General features: G+C 54.0%; 1 protein-coding gene across 8 annotated transcripts in view; it reads left to right on the forward strand.

Annotated features, from left to right (window-relative positions):
* Window positions 1–17,254, forward strand: part of Iqsec1 (IQ motif and Sec7 domain 1) — a gene marked incomplete at its 3' end in the record, with an annotated part of 126,605 nt that overhangs the window by 48,544 nt on the left and 60,807 nt on the right. The window contains 1 exon segment of one of the 8 annotated variants that reach the window (XM_013515455.1): window positions 11,725–11,832. In XM_013515455.1, the coding sequence (XP_013370909.1) occupies window positions 11,795–11,832 (38 nt within the window). 8 annotated transcript variants of the gene reach the window in all.

Raw genomic sequence — 17,254 nt, forward strand, 5'->3', positions numbered from 1 at the left:
ATCTATTGGAAGAGAAAGTAGGTAAAAACCTCGAAGACATAGGGGTAGGCAGAGAGTTCATGAATAAAAACCAAATTGCACGTGAAACACTTGAAAGAGCCATTTAAATTTTAATGAGTTGAAATGAGATAAAAATTAAAACTCGTTCCCTAGGGACTCATCACCTGCCCCTCCAGGCGTCTGGGGATCACATTTTGACAACCCTCCTCCCCCAACAAAGTTTAGTTTCCACGCGGAGACCCAGCGCAGGACAGCACGCCTTGAAGCACCCGCTTCCGGATGAGTTTGAAGCCGACGCCTTGTATTCGTCTCGGCAGCATCTGTTTGGGTTCAAAAGCGAGAATGTGTGAAATGCAGCGCTTGTGTGGTCTAGCGGCAGTGTCGCATGTACATATGGGATGTGAAAATCCCCTAAAATAATCCTGGGGCTCCCTGCCTGGGAATCCCTGGGCCTTCCAGGGGCTGGAGACCCGGAGAGGCTCCAGGAGGAGCGGAGGCCGGGCTGTGTTCTCTGCAGGTGACTTCCCGGGGTGCTAGGGGCAGGATCCACCTGCAAGGCCTGCCAGCGCCTCCCATCCTCCGGCTGCTGATCTGAGCTCCTGCCCTCCCCTTGCTCACCACCTCCTCACACCTGAGGCTAGGCATTTTATAAAGAACAGAGAGCTGGGTGTGGTGGTGCACACCTGCCAGGCTGGGCCTGAACGCACTGTGTCACCCAGGCTGGCTTCAAACTCACAGCGACCCTCCTGCCTCAGCCTCCTAAGTGCTGGGATTACAGGTGTGCACCACCATGCTGGGCTACAATTTTATTTAAAATCATCACTACCACCCTGTAAAGCAACTTTATGCTCATTTCACTCACTTCCTTGTTCCATCCCAAGCCCCCAGCGACCACAAGTCTTTTTGTCTCCATAATATGCCTTTCTCAGCAAACGCTAGGTGACCCTTTTGTGTCTCCTTTTGTGTCTCGCTTCTTTCACTTAGCGTGATGTTTGCAAGGTCCACCCATGTTGTAACAGTGTCTGTGTGCATTCCTTTACGTGGCTCTATAATATGCCATTGTGTGGATATTGCATTTAGTTCACCCAGTCACTAGTCAATGGGCAGTGGGTTGTTTTCACTTTTAGGCTCTGAATGTTTACATGCAAGGTTCCACGTGGACTTTGTTTTCATTTCTCTTGAGTGGATACCTAGGCAGGAGCTGCTGTGTCACATTGTGACTTTATGAGACAGACTGGTCCCCAAAGTGGCCACACCTCCTTAGATTCTCATGCCAGCAGTGTTGAGGGTTCCCATGTCACTAGATCCTCACCAGCACTGGTTATGGTTGTTCTTTTGAGCTGGCCTCCCTAGCAGGTATGTGTGAGGGCATCTCCTGGTGGCTTTGATTTGTATTTTCTGGGGTGTGTGTGTGTGTGTGTGTGTGTGTGTGTGTGTGTGTGCATGTGTGCATGTATGTGTGTGTGTGTGTGTGTGTGTGTATATGTATGTGCCCATATGTGTGGCAATGGGCATTGAATCCACAGCCTTTACAATGAGCTACATCCCCAGGTCTTGTTCTGTGTCTAACTTTGAGACAGAGTCTTGCTAAATTGCCCAGGCTGGGCCCCAACTTGTCATCCTCCTGCCTCAGCCTCCCAGAGTGGTAGCACTACAAGCCTGGCTTCGTGTATCTCTTTTAACAAAATGTGATTCAAACCTTTTGCCCATTTAAAAATTATAGTGTCTCCTACTAATTGAGTTAGGGTGTTCTTCTTTACTTTGCCTTCTTGAAACTGTGCTATAAGTGTGTTTTTTATACTCTAAATACAAGTCCCTTGTATTGGTTATGTGATTTTGAAATACTTTCTCCCAGTATCTGATTTTTTTCACTTTCTTGAGGGCATCTTTTGAAGAGCAAAGTTTTAAATCTTTATGAAGTCCAACTTATCTGTTCTTTCTTTTATCGTTTGTGTTTTGGCATTGTGTGTAAGAAATCATTGCCTAAGTCAAGATCCCAAAGATTTCTTCTCACAATGTTATCTTTGAGCTCGATACTTTGACTCTGCCTTCTGGATTTCCAATCACTTCCAGTAGGGTGGAGGTGGGGCCCAAACACACCCTTCTGCATGTAGATGGCCAACTATTGCAGTGCTGTTTATTGAAAAACTATCCTTTTCAATGAATTGTCTTAAGGCATTTGCCAAAAATCATTTGACAGTACTTTTATTTATTTATTTTGGTTTTGTGAGACAAGAGTTTCTCTTTATAGCTCAAGCTGGCCTTGGACTCCTGGCAATCCTCCTGCCTCAGCCTCCTGAGTGCTGGGATTACAGGCGTGCGCCACCACGCCCGGCAAGAATGTAGTGCTTCTTAAAATGTAGTCTGGTGAACATGATAAACTGTGTTCTTAGGGTTCCACCCATCCCGGCACGAGAGAAACCTTTAGTACAGTATGGAGTCCTTTCTCACACAGGGAGGTAGAAGCACTGACAGAGAAGGAAATGTCCAAAGCCAGACATCTGTGAGTACCCTCAGCCAGCACAGGGGCAGTGTGGGGTCCTAAGAGCCCGCCCACCAGGGGCCCGGCTCCTGCTCCAGCTCCCTCTGCCCCCCTGCCCCTCTGTCCCCACTGCGTCTCCGTTTCCTGGGCACAGCTCTGTGCTGGACCCCAGGAGCAGCGAGAGATCAGCTCCCTTCCCCTGTCTGCGGAGCTCAGCAGGGGAGCGGACCCATCGTGACCTTTGTTATTCACACTAACTTTAATGGAAGTTCTGCTGGGTCTGCTCTGGCCTCCTCCACGGACACGCGGGACGCTGTGCAAGCCGAGGAGATAGATGTCTGGGCAAAGTGGCGGTTTTTTTGTTTGTTTGTTTGTTTGTTTTTTATTATTTTAAAGAGTAAAAGAAGGATAACATAGTAATAGGGGGCCTTACCAAATTACAGACAGAGTGGTAGGAAATTATCAAACATGGTTGTTGTTTTCCATATTGTTATCTACAAGATAGTTTCTCAGGAAAACAAATAGACAAATAATAGTGAGTTACAGACAAAAGTCGTAGGAGATTATCAATAGTTGTACTATACTTTGGTATCTTGCAAGTGGCTTCTAAAGAAAATAAATAGAGCTATACACGAGTGACCAATTGAATAATCACTGATTATTCTCAGTGGTTCTTGTAGGAAACACATAATAATAAACATACATCCATGTACGAAATAGCATAGGAACAATACAAACATTACAGAGTTATGGACAGATTAGTAGGAAAATATCAATGGCTGCTGCAGTACATGGTGGTATCTTCAAAGTGGTTTCTCAGGAAGGCAGAGATACGCAAGAAAAATCTAACAAGTCGTTACAGCCTAAGGGTTGTGAAAAATAGCGTATTACCTCCTCACCAGTGACTCCTTTCACTGAGGCGTGACAGCTGGAAGGAAGGCCAGGGCTGAAAAGAAGGACCGAGAGACTTGCACCTCAAAGTGGCATTTTTGGAGCTGGATTTAAAGGATGTGTTTGGACTCTGCCTCCCAGAGAGATGTGAGCATTCTAGGAATTTCTGCAGTTTTGATGGATGAAAATGCTGTCGTGATTTGCCTTTGTAAGAAAGATTGTGCGCCTTATACGGTAACGGGCCATTTGCGTTTCTTCTCTAAACCTACCTGCTGAAGGGAACTGGACAGCTCTCATGCTGAGTTGTGCTTCTCTTGTTGACTTGGAAGAACGCTTTACATATGGAGGAAACCAAGGGACAAGGGGGTGCGAGTGCGCCATGGTGTGAGCTGGCGTAGCGTGTGTGAAGGCGCAGGTTAACTCAACTTTGGAGGAAGCTGCTCAAGGCTGGTGGAGCTGGGCAGGGAGGCAAAGCCAGTTCCAGTGCTGGGCTGAGGAACCTGTTCTTTATCCCACAGCAGGTCAAATGGAGCTATGGAAAGATTTTGAGGAGGGAAGGGATTGAATCTGTATTTTCAAAAAGTGCTTTGAGTTAGAGATCCTGATAGTTGGAGGGAAGAGCTAGAAGGGTAGATTGAGGGCAGAAAATGTAAAATATCGTATGCCTGAGTAAAGGGTTCTCTTTGGTCTGCCGAGCAATAGGGAGCCATAGAATGTTCTGGGTGATGAGCAAGGGTGATCCTGGGAGGGAGGAGAGGGAGAGCAGGCTGCTGCGTTACTGCACACTGCCGTGTGTCTGCGCATGTACTTCACTTGTTTAGAAAAGGGGGCAGGGCAGTGAGGTTCAGACTGATATCTGTGGAGTAAGTGATTTTGTTTCCCAACATGAGACTCTGCCCCTGCAGACATGTCAGCACCTCATGGGTGCCCAGTGCTGTGTCATCTGTTGCTGGGCTGCAGGACTGACCTCCAGCCCACATAGGGCAGTTGCCAGGGGTAACCCAGACAGGAAATGTGAACCAAGACTTTGTAGGGAGGGCACCGAAGTGGGAAAAGGAAAGACACCTTGGTGAGCTGGAGGGGTCTTTGTGCTCCCACAAATCCCAGGATTGGGAGCTCCCGCCTCCCAGCAGCCACCCCACACCTGGTTGGCTCTTCCAGTGGGAAGGTGCCAGGACTGGCACAGTCAGAGCCTTAAGGAGCCTTGGCCCTTGTCTAATTTTCTCCTTTATATTTTGATTTGAGACAGGGTCTCACTGTGTAGTCCAGGCTGGCCTTAAACTCACGGAGATCCTCCTGCCTCAGCCTCCTGAGTGCTGGGATTACAGAAGTGCACACTGGTTCTTCCTCTCAGCTGATAGAGGGGACTCTAAGGCTTTGAAGGGTCACCCTCCCTGCTGAAGTCAACAGGGGACTGTCCCAAACCATCCCAGAGCAGGCCCTAGAAATCAGGCCTCCCTCCAATATCAGAAATTATTATTTGCCAAACATAATTTTAAAACTAGCAATATATGCATATGGGGCCAACATATATAAGTAGAACCTTTCTGTAAAAAGCCAGCTTCCTCCCCACCCATTCCTTCAGCCACCACTGTACCAGTTCCTTAAGCACCCTTGTTAGAGAAAATACATGCAGGTGCTAGCATGTATTTCCTCTCTCTTTTTTTTTTTAACAGATGCATGCCTGTCATCCCAGCACTTGGGAGGATGAGGCAGGGGGAGTGCTGCAAGCTCAAGGTCAGCCTGTGCTACACAATGCAATCCTGTCTCAAAACAACAACAAAAAGTATCTTGGAGATGTTCCTGATCAGGCCCCACCAGCATACCATGTTGTTACTATAGCCGTGTGGCTTGGACCATGTACATAGCATAGTTATAATCTACTCAACAAATCCTTCATCACAGATTTCAGGGAATAAACAAAAAATCGTAAGGGCTGGGGATGTAGCTCAGTGCAAAGGCCCTTTCAATAACCAGTACTGAAAAAAAAACTAACTAAAGACAGACAGAGAAAGAAGAAAAGACCAAGGTCCTCCTATCTCCTTCAAGGCAGGTCCCCCACAATCAACTGGATTCTTCTACTGGGCCCCACTTTTTAGAGGATCTGGGCTTAGTCAACAGCACTAACTAAGGACTAGGTCTTGCACATACGGAGTTCAGTGCTTCGCCCTTGGTTCTGGAGAAAGGTCAGGGCTGCATACATCTAGCCTGGGAAAAGGTCAAATGCAAACCCTGTGGGCTGCATATCACTTTCACACCAGTACCGAGTCCAGTGAAGAGGACTGGGCTGCCATTGGCTGGGAACTGTGTGCACCTGACTTTCTGAAAGAAAATGATGTCTAAGCAATCTGATTGGCCTGTGCCCAGAGAACTCCTGCTGGCTTCTTAACTGAATGCAGAAAAGTGCAAAGTGAAAGGCAAAAGCCCTGCGCATGACCATTCCGTACCTCCCCCTTCTTCCCAGAAAGAGCAGCCGTCCAGAACTGTGTTGGGTGTGTCCTTCTGAAGGAACAGTGAGGAAATAGCACACATCTCTGCAGAACCTTTTATCAATCTATGTTCACCAAGGGGATCAAAGTTATGCAACCTCTCCTCCTTTGCATTTTTTAGTAGAAATCTGTCCTGGAGATCTGTCCATCTAGGGACAAAGTTCCAGAGAATGGGTGTGTCTTAGTGAAACTGCTCCCTATTGGTGGATACTGAAAGAGTTTCTTTGCTTTTTTTTTTTTTTTTTTTTTTTTTTTTTTTGACAAGATCTCACTAGGTAGCCCAGGCTGGCCTCGAATTTGCAGCAATCTTCCTGCCTCAGCCTCCTAAATGCTGGGGTGATAGGCGTGTGCCACCAGGCCCACCTAGTTTCTTTGATCTCACATTCAACACGGTTTTGACTGTCCTTTTGTGATTTTCTGTCAGCATTTCAGGGAGCTTTGGCAAATCACAGCTCTGTACCTCACTCAAACAGGTTCCTTGTTTTGGGGTGGTGCTGGGGATGCAACCAGGGCCTCTACACTTAGCAAGCACTCTACCACTGAGCTACAGCCCCAGCCTTAACAGTACTTTTTTTTTTTTTGTCTTTTTGAGACAAGGTCTCGCTATGCAGTTCAGGCAGGACTTCAGCTCACTTTGTAGCCCAGGCTGGCCTTGAACTCAAAGTGATCTTTCTGCCTCAGCCTCCTGAGTGCTGGGATTACAGGCATGCACCACCACGCCATAGTACTTTTGAGAGTTCACGTTCCCTCCCGCCTTCAGCAGGAAGATATTATTAATCATTCATTTTTGCCAACCTGGTAGCTTTCAAAATGGCAAGCAAACTGTGTTTGGGTTTGCATTCCTTAACGAGCATCTAATTACAGGCTCAATTGAGTGTCTTTCCATGAAGGGCTCCTTCATAGCCTCTGCTCTGTTTTCTGACTAGTGAGTCATCTTTCTCCTGGTGATCTGAAAGAGCCTTTTATTTATTAGGGAAATTAACTTTCATCTCATTTTCCTCAATGAACTTCTGTCATATGTGCAGCAATATTTTTTCAGCGTACTGTTTGTCCTTTTTAAAAAAACCTTGTTTATGGTATTTTTACTCCATTTATATAGTTTTTCTTTTTACACAGTTAAAGGCATCAACGTTTGCTTTCATGGCGCCTGGGGATGAAAATATTTATACAGCGCAATTCACACAGCCTTTCTACATGTTATCACAGTTGATTCTTGTGGCAGCCTTTGTGGAAGACAGGGAGAAAATGTTTAGCATTAATTCTTTTTTTTCCTTTCCTTTTTTTTCCCGAGGCAGGATCCCACTATGTAGTCCAGGCTGGCCTCGAACTCTCAGCAATCGTGCCTCACCTTCCCGAGTGCTGAGATTACTGGCACGCGCCACCACGCCAAGCTAGAAATATTTTTAAATTGTAAAATTAACTCATAGTTCGTAGAAACTAAACCTCGAGCAATATAGAGGACACACCACGTAAGACAGAGGGTCTGGGAGAGGACTCATCCTACCCCATAACCCGTGCCCCATCTCCAGTTTGTTCTGAGCATCAGTTAGGTGCTATGGGCATACTCTGGCTGGGACACTTCCCAGGAGCTCGGCTGCTCCGGATTCTGTGCCTCTAGGGGGCGCTAGGAGCTGGATAAACGTTTCCAGAGTGGGCAGCAAGGCAGGCAGCTCCACTTAGACTCTGTAGCCTCACTGCCTGCGTTCGAGTCCCAGCGTGGCAGCTTCGTGACTGCGGGCAGGTGCCTTTCCCTCTCTGTGCCTCTGATCTCGCCTGTAAGACGGGAATAACAGTTTCTATCGCAGAAGAGTGATGCAATCTTCCTAAAGTGCGATCAAGCTGCGCAGCCCTCGTTTCTGATCTGTCCCTCCCTGGACCCACCGCCCACTGCCACCGGACTCGATGTCCAGGGCGGGCCATGAGATGTCATAGCTGAACATCAGGATCCCTCTCTCTCCTTACCCCAGCAGCCCAGAGAGAGGAAGTGCCGTGTCCAAGGTCACTCAGCCCCATACGGCACGGCCATGCACGGAGTCCCGGCTCCTAACCCATGACATCACTCGCCCAAGTTCTCCGCGCCGACCGCCGCAGCCGCTCGCGCGGCCGCCTGTGTCGCCGCTCCTGGGCACCAGGGGGCGCTTCCGAGACGCAGCGCAGCTTCGGAGGCCCTTGCTCGGCTGCGTCCCGGCTCCTCAGCCGCGGGAAGGAGCCGCTGCTTTCTGGTCTTTCTGTGCTAGACCCGTGCACCTTCCCGCCTCGGCCTTCCCTGAGATCTTGCCCCTACCTTGGCCAAGGGTTTCACCTCCGGCCCGTGCGCACCCCAGTGTCTAGGACACCTGCCAGGCCACCGGGCCCATATCCACTTTCAGGGGTCGCGGGGTCCGGGTCCCCTGCGGGGTAGGGGCGCTGTCGCCAGGCCAGGACTGCGGGGCGCGCGTCCCGGGGGCGCGGAGGGGCGTGGTGCCCGGGGGACGAGCACGGTCCCGGCGCTGTGCGGCTCCGGCCCGCGCTGGCTCTCTCTGGGCCTGCGTCTCCTTCGCGAGCCCGAGAGGGGCGCGGAAGGAGGAGCCTGGGCGGCAGGGACTGCGTTTGCTCGGTGTTGACTCTGGGGTCTTGGGGAAATGCAGGGGTCCCCGCGCCCCGTCCTCCACGCCCGGCCTCTGCGCGCCCCGCTTCCCCGGCGCACTCCCTGCACTAGCCCCGTCGACCCGTGCGCCCTGCACTTGTCCAGGCTCGGGTGACGTCGGCGGCTGGGGCGGCACCCGTCCTCCCCGCCTCCCCCACGACACACACGCGCGCACACACACCTTCCGAAGGGGGAAACTGAGGCCGGGCGCCAGAGGCCACGCGCCAAGGTCACGGCGCGCCTGGCGCAGTGGGCAGGAGGGCGGCGCCGGGAGGCGCAGGGCCGGGGCGCCGGGGTCGGGATCCTGGGCTCCGAGCGCCCCGGGCCCCCCGCCTCCGTGGGGCCGCGCCCGCCTCGGGGACGGCGCGCTCGGCGGCTGCAGGCGGACTGCAAGGTAGGCGCTGCGGAGAGCGGGGATAGCCGGGTCGCGGGGGTCGCGGTGTCTCCCCGGGCGCCCTGGGCTCGCGCTCCGCCCCCAGGGCCGGGGTGGCGATTCAGGATCGCGGGCGAGGGTCCCGGGCCGCAGTGGCGGGGATTGCGCCGGCTGCAGGCTGGTGGGTGGGAGGGGGACCCGGAGACCCAGCTGCACCGAGGGCGCCAACACCGGGCTTTCCGGGCCGGAGCTCTGCGGAGGGCGCCGCGGTGAGGACGCGGCCTCCGCGGCTATGCGGACGGCTTCTCCCGAAACCTCGCTAACGCGCCAGGCGCGATCTTCGGGTGGGGGCAGGGCGCTCCGGCGCCGCGTCAATGCAGCGCGTCCAGGCAGCCTTCGCCTCCCGCACCAGGGCAGGAATCCGAGCCCCCGGGGTCGCCCAGCTCCCCTCCCCTTCCCTTTTGTCCCTTCCCCCATCCGGTGCTCCCGCCTCCTCGCTGAGAAATCCCGCCGCCGCCCCCGAGTCCGGAGCCTGCGGGCAGGCAGGGGGTGAAGCATCTCCGGAATCCGCCGGGAGCTTGGTGGACGCGCCCAGCGAAGGGGTGAGAAGCCACGGCTGGGCCAGAGAGGCCGATCCGAAATTGTGTCTGCCTCTGACCCGCCATGTAACCTCGGGCAGCACCTCCTCCTGCTGCGCCCCCTCCCAGCTGGCTCTCATTTTTGGGGGGCCCTATGCTGAGACCCCCAGAGGAGTGGATTTAGGGACCCAGTTCCATCTGGGGCCGAACAGGCACAGATGTTATACAAGAAACCCCATCCCAGCTGCCAGCCAGAGGTTGGGACCTTCTGGGCCAGGAGCTTAGAGAGTCACCCCTCACCCCCACCCTGACCAGAGCTGGCTGCGGGGCTGTGCGGGGCAGGACTGGTTAAGGCAAGGCTTCTTTGCACCCGCAAAAGTCCTGGGGAAAGCCCCTTCCTCGTTTCTGCCAGGCAGTTGCCACTTGAAATTGCCAAGCTGTCAGCTGTCACAAGTGATCGGCTCTTGGAGCAAACTGAGTAGAAAGATGACAGTGGGTGGCCCCTCCCCCGGCCCGGTGCAAGGACAGCCCTGCTCTGCCTGGTTAGCCTGCACGTGGCTCTGAGCATGTTCCTCATTTGGTGATGGCCAAATGGTGCTGGGCTAGAAGCGGGACTCTGCTGTGCCTCTTGGGTTTTTTCTTGTTGTTGTTGTTTGTTTGTTTGGGTTTGGTTTTTTTGCGACAGGGGCGCGCTATGTAGTTCAGGCTGGCCTTGAACTCACAGTAATCCTCCTGCCTCAGCCTCCTTGAGTGCCGAGATTACAGGTGTGCATCATGCCCAGAGGCTGCGATCCACCGACGGTGGACACCTAGCCTGTGCAGCCCCCTCTGATCAACTCTGAAGGGAGGTAGCGGACCCAGGCTCCTGGGTCCTCCCCTTGTCCCTAGCGTTATGCCCAGCTCTGCACAGGGACTGGCAAGGTGATGTCACCCACCATGGTAGATGGCAGAACCCACGTGCTACCACAGCCTGAAGTGGAGTCCGAAGGGAGGGGAGAGGAGCAGCCCCCAACCCCCACTGCAAGGCGGGCAAAGCTCGGGCTGCCACAGTGCCCAGAGCCCGCTGGTGAGCATCAGCACTGGAGCGGGCCCCCTGGAGCCCAGGAACTTCGGCCAGAGAGAGGCGGGGACATGTCCAAGGTCACACAGTGCTTTGGGGTTGAGGGACCCTGTGCCCAGCTGTTCAGCACCGCCAGTGCCCAGTCCTCTTTGGGGAGCTGCTGCCTCAGGAAGGCTCCAGAGGGCTTGCCCCTCACCCTGGAGGTCCCTGCACTGGAGGGACAAGGGGGAGACCAGCGCTGTCCTCTTTGGGGCACTCTGCCCACTGCTTGGCTTGCAAACATGAAGTGATCTTGAGTCTCACGATTGGAGTTGCCCCTGGTGCGCGGCTGATTAAAGGGCCCACGGCAGGCAGCCTTGCAGCCTTGCAGAGAAGGGATTTTAGTCCTTCCCTGATGTCCAGGGGGACTGGGACCCCTGTGTTCCACGCCAGCTTTCTCACTACTGCTGCGGGCCGTGCGCCTAAGCGTCTCTTGCGAGGAAGGACCCAGCTGCGCCATCTCCCCATGCCCCCTTGACTTGAGCTGGGGCTGAATTCTCACCCCTCAGGGTTCCTGGTCCCTGTAATGAGGGGTGGGGCTTGGGCTCCTCATTCCCCCCAGGAGATACCTGGACTTTTTGCATGGCTGAGGCAGGTGGTGGCCCATCCTTCTGGTGAGGTCTGTGTGGCTGGGGCCCTGGGTGCCACTGTAGCTCAGTGGTTTCCGGGGCAGCCTCTTCTAATCTCCCTGTGTGCCCAGCAGAGGCTGTTTGCCCTGTCTTGGCTCCTCAGATTGCACGCCCCACCCTGCCTCCTGGAAAACCCACTCATTCCTCCTCGCTCTCGTCCCTGTCTGCAGAGTCTGCTTGGAGTAGCCAGTCCCCTCAGGGTACCACTGTCCCTGGGCACGGGTAGGGCCTGACTTCCGACCTCTGGTGACACCCTAGTCTCCCAGAGCCCCTTCCTTCCCGCTATGCCACCGTGTCGAATGCCAACTTGGAAAGGCAGGCAGCCCGCTGCCACATTCTCGGTGACTCTTCCCAGAACTGCATGTGTGACAATCTGACGGAGCCCGATACCGATTCCAACCTGGCAGATGTTTCTTAAGTGACTGCGCCATGCCAGCCCTGGTCACAGGAGCGCTCCCGTGTATCAGAGCATTTCATCTGCAAAACCACAGATCCGTCCATTAACTGGCAGGGGAGTTCTCGGAGCTTCCCGTTAAAACCCTGATGTTGCCGTGCAGGCCGGCAGCAGCTGTGGAGAATGCCACTCCTGGTCCCTCAGAGCCCGAGTCTGCTGGTGTGTGTGCCCAGATGCGCTGGCCCCTGTATGCTGCAGTGACAGTGGACTGGTGAGCCATGTACATGTGTGTCCCTTCTTGTTGGGACAGTCCCCTCTACTCCACGCAGAGCAGTAGCCAAGAGCCTACCTTGTTCCTTGTGCCAGGGGCTAATCTAAATTTTTCTTGTACTGACTGAGCAGAAATCCAGAAAGGTACACTGTCTTAGAAGGCAGTGAGTCTCCTGTCAGTGGAGGCAACCAAGGCCAGGAGGCAGAGATGATCCCTGTGTGTGGCTGAGGTTTGGTGCCCTGGAGGCCCTTTTGAGCTCCAAGAATCCCAGGGCCAGTTGTTCATTCTGTATTTTGCAGTTTCCTTAAATTATCTGAGTGCTTGGCAGAAAGCTATTAGGATGATAACATTGGTTGATAAAAATGCCAAGTGCCAGGGTGTTTTATTAAAGCCAAGTGCCTAGGGGCTTTATGGAAACATTTCTCTTTTTATTTATTTATTTATTTATTTATTTATTTATTGAAATAGAGTCTCACTATGCAGGTCAAGCTGGCCTCAAACTCACAGCCATCCTCCTGCCTCAGACTCCTGAGTGCTGCGATTACAGGCACATACCACCTTCTCCAGCCTTTACAGGAACGTTTTATGATGTAGCTCAGCCAGATGCTGAATTAAGACAGGGTTTTGTGCTTATCCAAATGTTGGGTATGAAATGAACCAGGAAGGAAATTGAGCATCTTACAGCTGATCCCCAAGCAGCAGGTGAAGGCCACTGTCTTTGGCCCGAACTTGGGAAGCTAGAAGTCAGAGAGCTGGGCCCCTTAGCGCTCGGGACAGGTTCCTTCCGCTCCCCCACCCCGGAAGCTCCGCTGACCGCCGCAGAGGATCTGACGTCTGCCAGGAGGTGCTTCAGTTAGGAATGGCTGGAAGCTGCGCAGGGAGCCCTGGCCAGCGGCTGACAGAGTCAGGCTCGAGTGAGTGTGGGTTGTGAGGTCCCTGAAGGCAGGCGGCCTGGGTTCGAATCCAGTCTGTCCATGTCCCAGGCTAATGCATGACTGGTCAAGTCACAGACCTCCCCACGCCCCTGTTTTCTCCTCTCTAAAATGAGGAGATGATCTGATGGTCCCTACAGGAAGATAATTCTGTGGCAGTGAAGGCCTCACTAAATTAATAAGCAGATAAAGAGGAGCGTTTCAGAGAGTGCTGAGTGCTAAGAAGAAGTGCTGTGCCCTGCTGGGAGTTGAATGTGACCTGCAGAGGAAGAACAGTGGAGCCCTGGGGGAAGGTTGTACACACCTAGTTTTTATCCTGGCCCTGCGGGCTTCTAACTTGCTGTGCAACCCTGGGATAGTTGTCTCCTGTCTCTGATCCTCCTCAGTCATCTGGGAAATGAGGGAACAGGATGAGCCATTCTGAGCGTGGTGTTCCAGTGTGATGTGTAACCTGTCCCACGGAAAGGTGACAAACGTAGAGGCACAGTTTACAGGGAAACAAGAGTGCACGTGTTGACGCCACGCTTGCAGGAGCCCTCCCGGGGGGCTTCTCCTGTCACTGCTCCCCAAGATCTTCCCCATCCCGACTGCTGTCACAGTCCTGTCCCGGTCCTTCCTGTCCTGCCACCCGTACACTTTTTGCAATTCTGTATGATTGTTTTTGCTTGTTTTTGAGCTCTCTATAAATAGTCAGGCTGGGGATAAGTGTTCAGCTCAGATTTCTTTTGCTCAAAGTGGCAGCAGCGAGATTCACCTATAGTAGCCATGGCGTGGGGGCACACCCCGCTCAAGTCAGCCCTCGAGAGGCTGAGGCAGGAGGATTGTCGTGCGTTCAAGGCCAGCTTGGGCTACAAAGTGAGACTGTCTCAACAAACAAACAAAACTAGACCACAGTTTGCTTCTCTGAGCTGTGACGAGCATGTGGGTTGTTTTCAGGCTGTTCTTGAACCCGGGGTCCTGGTCCTCTTGGGTTCTGCCTCAAAGATCAGCTTGGTCCCACTCTCAGAGAGGGCAGGATGGGACGGGACAGGGCCTCCTGTGTCACCCTGTCCCATTCCTGGTAAGTGGTGGCATCCTTGACCTTGTCTGCTCACCTGGTGGGTGTGCAGCGGTTCCTGTCTGTGGCTGTCATTTGTGTTTTCCTGATTGCAAATTTGGGGTGTTTTCTTGTACATAGCCCTTGGGTCTTGGGGTGGAAGTGTTCTGCCCAGCTGGGGCTTTTCATTTCCTTAGAGGTATATCTAGGGTTTTGGACATTGCTAATCCTTGGTCAGTTACATATGTTGTAAATATCTCCTCTCTCTCTCTCTCTCTCTCTCTCTCTCTCTCTCTCTCTCTCTCTCTCTGTCCTTTTTTATTGATGGCATTTTGGGAGGAACCTCACTAATTCAGAGTTATTAATTTAAGTAATCAAATCTGCTTTTTTTTTCTTTTTTTGGTTTTGTGAGACAGGATCTCGCTATGTAGTTCAGGCAGGCCTTGAACTCACTGTGTAGCCCAGGCTGGCCTCAAACTCACGGTAATCCTCCTACCTCAGCTTCCCCAGTGCAGGGATGGCAGCCCAACCCCGGCTTTCACTTTCTTAGTATCATTTTGTTTGAGGAAATCCATTCCTACCCCGTAGTCCTGCAGAGTGGCCTGGACCCACCTGTCACACCTGGAATCGATCTGCATAGGTGGCCTGAGGTAAGGCTCTCCCGTCTTTTTCTGTCTCTCTTTCCCCCTCTCTCTCTCTCCCCCCTCCTCCCCCCCCCAGTGTCCCCGCCCCTTTTGCCGCGCGCCCCTAGCCCTGCCTGCCTGCCTCTCCCGGGTCCAGGAGCCTGGGCGGGGCCAAGCCCGAGGGAGGGGCCGGCGCCCTCCCCGCCCCCACCGCGCCTGCTGCGCTTCCAGCGGAACAAGTCTGTGGGGCGGGCGGTCACGTGCGGGTCTGCACTGATCCGGGTGCGTAGACTAAGCAGGGGCTTAGAGCTTATGGACGTTACTAGCCCCTCCGGGGGGCGGGCAGCGGAAGCTGATCTGCCAGAGCAGCAGAGGCCTCAGCCAGGCCAGGCAGGCTGCAGGAATCTGGGGCAGGAGGCCCCGGGCCAGAGCCCTGGAGCCAGGTAAGGGAAGGCAGATGGTCCCGGGCGCACCCCTCTCTATCTGTGTAGGCGAGCTGGGAGAGGCCCCCAGGGCCGCAGCCCTCAGCAGGCATCTGCCAGGTGGCGGTGTCCGTTGGGTGGGAGCTGGCGCGGGTGCTCCTGACTCCCTGGGGCTCTGCGGCCGCAGTGTCCACGGGCTGCCCACTGGTGCGGTGGTGGCATCGTCCGCCTCGTCTCCCTCCAGTCCCTGGAGCCGGTGGCTGGGCAGGGAGCAGCGGCTGGCCTGGTACGATTTGGCCTGTGGAAGACAGTCTTCATTTAGGCCAAGAGAGGGGCTGGGAAGCAGGGTCCTGAACCGGGCGCCTCCAGGGGCCTCTGGTTCTACGTGTAGCAGGGGGAGCGGGCTTCCTCTACTCAGGCTCCTGGGGGTGCCCCCATAGCCCTGGAAGGTGCAGGCTCTGCCCCTACCCCCAGCAGATGCCCTGGTTGTATGGCCAGGCACATTCCCTCTGGAGCAGGCCACCCCCGGGAGGAGGGTCAGCAAGGAGCTAGAGCCAGGGCCCAGGCACCAGCCCAGCATGTGATGGTGTGACTGGGCCTCAGGGCCCAGTGTGCTGCGGCCTTCCTTGCGTCCTCACCTTTAATATTAGCTGAGGAGGTTCAGGCTCACAGTACAAGTGTTAAACACCATAAGAGCACCGTAAGAACATCCAGATCCATCAGGAAAAGCCTTTTGAGGCTACCTGGCAGAAATGTTTAATCCACAAGCCAGGCTTGGTGGCGTGAGCCTGGCATCTCAGCACTGGGGAAGCTGAGGCAGGAGGATCTCCTTGAGTTTGAGGCCAGCCTGGGCTACATATGTGTTTAAGGCTAGTCTGAACCACGTAGTGCGACCCTGTCTCAACAAAATAAAAAACACAAAGACAATGCAGGCCTTATCCCAGACCAGTTTTAAAGACTCCCACCCCACCCACCCCTAGCCGCTTGCCCTGTCGCTATCTGGAACCCACCTCCGGTCCTGTGTACCCACCCACTTGGGGCTAGAGCCCCAGGCCACCACCTCCCTCCAGAGTGCACACATATTTGTGGACTCTGGCACCAGATTTTCCTCGTCAGCAGGGCAGGGGGACGGCAGCAGCCTGGCACCGTGCAAACAGGCGGATTGTTGAGCAGAAAGAACGGGCCTCTGTGCCCGGCAAAGGCCCAGGGCGGAGCGGGCTCCCCAGCCCCAGCCCCTGGATCTGCTCTGCAGTGGGCGGAGCCTGGCTGCCCTGGCTGGGTACGGCCTGCCCTTGAGCTCTTGCCTGGGTGCTGGCTTCCGGAGTGTGTAGCTGCCCCAAGAAGAGAGCTGAAGGTCTGCATCCCCTTGAGGACTCGGGCAGACCACTGCTCGCTCAGCCCACGCAGGCTGAAGCTCAGGATGTAGGAAGAGGGCCTTAAAAAAAAAAAATTTTTTTTTTTTTTTTTTTTGAGACAGGGTCTCACTGTGTAGTCTGGGATGGCCTTGAACTCACTATGTAGCCCAGGCTGGCCTGGAACTCATGGTGATCCTCCTGCGTCAGCCTTCCGAGAGCTGGCCTTACCCTGCGTGTGGTCCCACACCTGGCTTTGCCTTAAAATTTTAATTGTTTAGCCACCCCCTGGTCCTCCCAATTACTTGAGAGACTGCCAGGTGTGGTGGTGCACGCCTGTAATCCCAGCACTGGGGAGGCTGAGGCAGGAGGATTGTTGCGAGTTCGAGACCAGCCTAGGCTACAAAGTGAGCTCAAGGCCAGCCTGAACTGCACAGCGAGACCCTGTCTCAAAAAAACAAACAAACAACAACAAAAAAAAGAGACTGAGGCAAGAGGTTAAAAACAGAAAATGATTGCATGAAGTGCTGCAGTGAGACACTGAAGTCAACTGAAGTCTAGCATTTTCTCTCTGGCCTTGTGACTCAAGCATTTTATCTCTGTGTACATCCAGCTCTCCCAGAAGGCTTTGAGGGGTGGGGCCTTATCTATCCCCAAAGAAGGTAGGAGGGTGCTTCCTGTGGCCACAGGTCCTGCACGCATAACTACAAGCCCTCCCCAAAAGGACTCCCAGCCTATTCAAAGAACAAGCAGGGTCCACTGGTTAGCCTGAGGAGGGTGACAGGGACCAGGACTCACCATCACCTGCTTGGGCAGAGCCGCAGGCGCACTTTGTGTACCTATGTTCAGGTTCTCAACTGCACAAGGGCAGTTTACATTCTTGCCAAGTCTCCACCAGAAGAGGGCGCCCTTTACCAGTCCTCTCAGAGGGTCCCCTAGGAGCCGCCGAAACCAGCCTTGAGCATTCTTGCTGCCAAAGCCAGTGCCTGAACCAGGATGTCCTGTGGTGCCCTGTGCTTAATCTTCTAGAGTATTCCTCAAAGGAACTCGCCAAGGG

This window comes from Chinchilla lanigera, unplaced genomic scaffold (assembly GCF_000276665.1).
Source record: "Chinchilla lanigera isolate Chin_1 unplaced genomic scaffold, ChiLan1.0 scaffold00028, whole genome shotgun sequence".
NCBI classification, from domain to species: Eukaryota; Metazoa; Chordata; class Mammalia; order Rodentia; family Chinchillidae; genus Chinchilla; species Chinchilla lanigera.